Source organism: Theropithecus gelada, chromosome 2, assembly GCF_003255815.1.
Source record: "Theropithecus gelada isolate Dixy chromosome 2, Tgel_1.0, whole genome shotgun sequence".
NCBI lineage: Eukaryota > Metazoa > Chordata > Mammalia > Primates > Cercopithecidae > Theropithecus > Theropithecus gelada.
Window position 1 is genome coordinate 190,992,093 of NC_037669.1, and position 6,000 is coordinate 190,998,092.

A 6,000-nucleotide genomic window follows, 5' to 3' on the forward strand; every position below is an offset into this window, starting at 1 on the left:
TGCTGGAGACACTGAGGCAGGGCGGCAACTCCGGCTTCACTGCCGTTCACTGGAGGGTGGCACTCATTCCACATCCTTAGACCTGTTTGGCAGATTCTGAGCGCCTGTCCTTGGGAATGGTGGATGAGGACAGAAGCCTGGCTTCCTCGACATTTCCTGACCTGCTGGCCCAAGCCTGAAGCTCACGGTGGCAACACCAACTTTAATCTGGGCCCTGGGATCCTAAAACCAATTCATGACCAAGGAGTGAAGATTCTTAAGTTGGAGACTCCCAAAGGTGGACCCAAATTAGAAATAATTTATATCAACCCTCCCATTTGGGAGGACAAAACAGAGGCGTCTGGTGAGAAGGTGAGTTAATGGTGGTCTGGCTTCACACGCAGGGCCTTTGCTCCACACCCTGTTCTCAGCCACTTCCCCAGCTCCTGGGGCTAGGGTTCCAGCTGACCTTAACCCAGCCCACACACCGCTCCGAACACACATTCTCCAAAGAGAAAGGGGAGCGGGGAGATTCAGGGATGGCAAGGCCCTGAAAACAAATGGGTATGTCCAGATCCAGGCAGTGTGAGAAGCAGAGGCTCGCTCTTAACCCCCGCCAGGTTGGCAAAGTGCCTAACAGTGCTGGTCTGAGGACGACTGTGAGGAACAAATGGCTAATGCGTGTCCAGTGCCTTGTTAGTTTCCAGCCTCTGATCTGGACAGTTTAATCTCTTTTACCAGCCTGCCCCTTTTCACTGGGATCTGGGGTTTTGGTTCTTTCTTTTCACTCAGACAAGTTATTTAACCTCTCAGAACCTCAGGGCTCACTACTGAAAGTGGGGGTAACAGTACCTACCTCCTGGTGCTGATATTCTGAGGCAGGCATTGAAAGAGTTAATGAATGCAACACTGGGCCCACAGTAAATATTCTAGGCGTCTTTTTATTTGTATTCCAGTCACTGGGTAGTGGGGCTGCAGAGTCTCTGCAATTCGACCAAATGCCTTAGGAGAATATCCACTAAGCGCCTACGGGGAGACAGTTCTAACCTCTCCCAGGGGTGCTGGTCCTTTCTCCCCTGCCAGGGAATGCTTGAGCGGCACCATCCTGGGCACTGCTAGTGGATTTCCATGCCTAGGACAGAGCGGCTGAGGACCTGGAGATTCACTCTTAGAACTTAGGCTACAGTGGGCATCTGGACAAACCAGTCCAGGTGCTGGACAGACCAGGGCAAAGGCAGGCCAGCTGGATCATCATCACGCCCGTTCCCGCCTAGGAGGACTTTGGGTAAACTGAGGCCAGAAACATCAAGGGACTTGCCAAGGTCCCTTAAGAGTTGGTGACCTAGCTGGAGCAATACAAATGATGTTTAATGAGCATTTACTAAGTGCTTTAACGGTACTGATTCATTGAATCCTCCCACCATCCTATGAGGTATTATCACCAGTCATAGGAGGCCTAGAGAGGTTCTGGAGCTTGCCCAGGTCACATCGCCTGTCAATGGGGAAGGGCTGACAACAGCACTCATGCTCGCGGTGTCCTGAGGCCCCATCCGCTGCACCACCCAGCCTCCTCCCTTTGGCTTTCAGCCCAGCTTCCCCGTGCGTGGGATCTGGAAAGAAGTATCCCACTTCAGTCTACACAGCAATGTTCCATTGGATCCTATCACTCAGCCATCTCCTTCATCCCCCTTTCCACCCCCTCGTCTAGGTTTCCGAGAGGGAGTAGCAGGGGTGTGGCGCCCATTTCCCCTCCCGACAGCCCCCAGACCCCCGGCCCCATTACAGCACGTGGGCGGCGATCCAGCAGGAGGCGGCGCAGATCCACAGGCCGAAGGAGATGCAGACGCGGTGGCGGGCGAAGCAGCGGTCCAGGTAGTCCCAGTCCCAGAGCGCGGGCGCGGGGCTGGGCGCCTCCCCCATGGCGCGGCTGGGCGCTCTCCGCGGGGCCGGTGACCTGGGCGCAGCCTCCCTCGCCGCGGGCAGCCCCGAGCGCCGCCTTCTCTGGGTTCCGTTCCGCCCCGGCGGCTCCGGCCGAGCGCACCGACCGCGGGCAGAGAAAAGCGCGCTCCCGGACGCGGGCGGCGGCGGCGAAGGCGCCGGAGAAAAGTTTCCGGGACCGCGCGCTCCCCACCCCTTGCGCTATTGTCGGGGGTCGGCGGGGCGGAGGCCGCCCCCCAGCGGCGGGAGCTGGGAGCTTCCCGGGCACAAAGACGGCGGCCCCCGCCCCCCGGCCCGCTGCGGCGCCCGCTCCCCGCCGACCTCTTCGCGGTCACCCACCTCCAACATCCTGGCCGGAGCGGGGCGGGCGGCTGGGCTCGTGGAGGGCCGAGTCCCTGCCGGTTGCTGTAAGGCACGGCGTCCCTTCCTGCATATTCCGCACATTTCCTGAGCCATCAGCAATTAGTTGCGCTGCTGAAGCCCATGGGTGCTGGGATCCCAAGGTGAAGGGGGCCTGGTCCTGATCCCGGACAGGGCGCAGTAAAAAGGGGGGGCGGGGTGCAAGGCCAGGAAGGAGGAAACAAACGTGCTGGAGAACAAATACCCCCACATCTGCGTCTCACTCTCCTTTCTGAAGCTGTCAGTGGCACCCTCCGCCCCCAGGCAGTCGCCCAAGCCCGGCTTCTGGTGTCATCCTAACCCACAGCCCTGGCAGCCAAGGAGCTTGTTTTCTCTGGAACCGGCCGACGCCTGTCCAGCCACACGCCTCACAGTTCAAGCACACAGGGCTGTTTTTCTTGAGAGCAAACAAACTATCATTGTAATTTTTAAATCTCCTCATTGATCTTAGTAACTTTGTTTAAAGCAAGACATGACTTGAAAAAAAAATTTCTACAGAAGGTGCAGATTTGAGAAAAAATCATTTTTTTTAATTTAAAAAAAACTACAAAACTGCAGCTTTATTGAGATATTATTTATATGCCATAAACATCTTTTTTTTTTTTTTTTTTTTGAGACAGAGTCTCACTGTGTTGCCCAGGCTGGAGTGCAATGGCCGGTCTTGGCTCATTGCAACCTCCACCTCCCAGGTTCAAGCAATTCTCCTGCCTCAACCTCCCAAGTAGCTGGGACTACAGGCACGTGCCACCACACCTGACTACTTTTTGTGTTTTTAGTAGAGATGGGGTTTCATCATGTTGGCCAAGCCGGTCTTGAACTCCTGACCTCATGATCCACCCGCCTCAGCCTCTTAAAGTGATTACAGGCGTGAGTCACTATGTCCAGCCAACATAGTCCTTTTAAAATGTACAATTCTGGCCAGGCACGGTGGCTCACACCTGTAGTCCCTGCACTTTGGGAGGCTGAGGTGGGCGGATCACTTGAGGTCAGGAGTTTAAGACTGGCCTGGCCAACATGGTGAAACCTCATCTCTACTAAAAATAAAAAAGTTAGCCGGGCATGGTGGCGTGTGCCTATAATTCCAGCTACTACAGGAGAATCGCTTGAACCCGGGAGGTGGAGATTGCTGTGAGCTGAGATGGCGCCACTGCACTCCAGCCTGGGTGACAGAGCAAGACTCCATTTCAAAACAAAAAATAAAACGTACAATTCAGCAGTTTTTAGTGTATGCATAGCGTTGTGCAACCAACATCATTATCTACTTTTAGAACATTTTCATCACCCCCACCTGAAAATAAACCCTGCCCACCGGCAGTTACTCTCCACTCCCCTCAACACTCCCAGCCCAGGAATCACAGATCTACCTTCTGTCTGTATGGATTTGCCCATTTTGGATATTCCACATCAGTGCAATCATCCCCTATGTGACCTTTCTGTGACTTTCACTTCGCATGTTTTCAAGGTTCCTTCATGTTGCTGCATGTATCAGTACTTCATTCCTGCTTATGGCTCATAATACATTGTATGAGTATTTTTATACCACATGTCGTTTATCCATTCATCAGTTGGACATCTGGGTTGCTTTGACCTTTGGGCTATTATGAATAATGCTGCTCTGAACATTTGTATACAGTTTTTGTGTGGACATGGGTTTCATGTTCTCTTGGGTATATACCTAGGAGTGTCCTTGCTGGGGTCTATGGTAACTGTGTTTAACGTTTTGAGGAATTGCCAGACTATTTTCCAAAGTGGCTACACTATTTTAGTGGTACATTGTGTTTTCTTTTTTTTTTTTTTTTTGAGACGGAGTCTCGCTCTGTCGCCCAGGCTGGAGTGCAGTGGCCGGATCTCAGCTCACTGCAAGCTCCGCCTCCCGGGTTCACGCCATTCTCCGGCCTCAGCCTCCCGAGTAGCTGGGACTACAGGTGCCCGCCACCTCACCCGGCTATTTTTTTGTATTTCTTAGTAGAGACGGGGTTTCACCGTGTTAGCCAGGATGGTCTCGATCTCCTGACCTCGTGATCCGCCCATCTCGGCCTCCCAAAGTGCTGGGATTACAGGCTTGAACCACCGCGCCCGGCCTGTGTTTTCAAAGTTAAGATTTGGCCTGGTAAGGAGGCTCATGCCTGTAATCCTGGTACTCTGGGAGGCCAAGGTGGGAGGATCAGTGGACCCCAGGAGTTGGAGACCAGCCTAGACAACATAGGGACCCCTATGTTTTTGGGACCCTAGTCTCTCAAAACAAAACAAAGTTGTAACCACTCAGGAGAAATTAAACCTAATCACTAATTTGATGATATTAGAATAGTGCAAAAGTAATTGTGGTTTTGGCTATCAAAAGTACTTTGGTGCAGGCCAGAAGCAGTGGCTGACGCCTGTAATCCCAGCACTTTGGGAGGCTGAGGCGGGTGGATCACTTGAGGTCAGGAGTTCCAGACCAGCCTGGGCAACATGGTGAAACCCTGTCTCTACTAAAAATACAAAAATTAGCCAGGTGTGGTGGCAGGCACCTATAATCCCAGCTACTTGGGAGGCGGAGGCAGAATCTCTTGCACCTAGGAGGCAGAGGTTGCAGTGAGCCAAGATCACATCACTGCACTCCAGCCTGGGCAACAGAGCAATTCTGTCTCAAAGAAACAAAAAACAACAAATAAAAGTACTTTGGTGCAAAAGTAATTGCGGTTTTGGCCATTAAAAAGTAGAGACAGGGTTACGTCATGTTGGCCAGGCTGGTCTTGAACTCCTGACCTCAAGTGATCCACCCACCTCGGCCTCCCAAAGTGCTAGGATTACAGGTGTAAGCCACCATGCCTGGCCAGATATGCTGATTTTTAAACAAGCCATAAAAATATGACACGCACTACAGCAGGGGCATGTTTAAAGTACATTGACCACACCCCGCATTGTGGGCGAGCGTGTGTGGGGGAAGGTTTTCAATAAATAACGCTGGAGAATGTTTGCTTTTGGCAACAAGGCCATGGCCGCAGCTCTGCAGAGGCCCTTGGAAGCGGCAAGAGATGGTATAGGGAGAAAGGCAAATAGCACAGGCAGGGCAGCACCCACAGCAGGGAGGTGAGACGGTCAGTGTTCAGTCGCGAGGGAGTCGGGACTTCATCCTGCAGCGAACACTTTGGACGGTATCTTCTAACCACCTCCCTCCGGGTCATCAGAACTCTGCCCAGGTTCTCCCTGTACTTTCCACAGGGCTCTGCATGTGGTCGGCCCTCAGGAAATGAATCAGTTCCTTAACCAGGCTCCTCAGAGGTCCAGCAGCTGCCCAGGAGCTAAAGATAATGTTTTTGGCCATGGTTCAGAGTTAGCCAAAAAGAAAAACTAACAAGAGGACCGGAGCACTTGTCCTCCTGGACGCTAGGCAGTGATGTGACTGCTCAAAGGCATTTCCTGTTGGCAGAGGTGGCAGGACCTCAGGCACCGTCCTTCTGAAGGAAGGGCTGCAGCGGCCTGGGCGGCCCTATGGGAGTGGGCAGCCAATGGTGACCGTAAATCCCAGCCACCTGGGGGAGACAGGCCAGCAGCTCAACAGCTTTCTTCTGGGAGGGCACGTTGCTTGAATCTGGGAGAGGGAGGTTCTAGTGAGACGAGATCACACGACTGCACTCCAGCCTGGGCGACAGAGTGAGACTCCGTCTCAGAAAAAAAGAAAAACAGAAATACCAGAGACGG

General features: G+C 53.1%; 1 protein-coding gene across 5 annotated transcripts in view; it reads right to left on the bottom strand.

Annotated features, from left to right (window-relative positions):
* TMEM44 (transmembrane protein 44) overlaps positions 1-2,095 on the bottom strand; it is a 43,176-nt gene extending 41,081 nt beyond the window's left edge. For 4 of the 5 annotated variants that reach the window (XM_025375649.1, XM_025375647.1, XM_025375645.1 and 1 more), the window contains exon 1: positions 1,763-2,095. In XM_025375649.1, coding sequence (XP_025231434.1) covers positions 1,763-1,899 — 137 coding nt within the window. In that variant the 5' untranslated portion in view covers positions 1,900-2,095. The remainder of the gene's footprint in view (positions 1-1,762) is intronic. The other variant, XM_025375648.1, reaches the window with a different exon arrangement.
* Between the last annotated feature and the right edge of the window lie 3,905 nt (positions 2,096-6,000).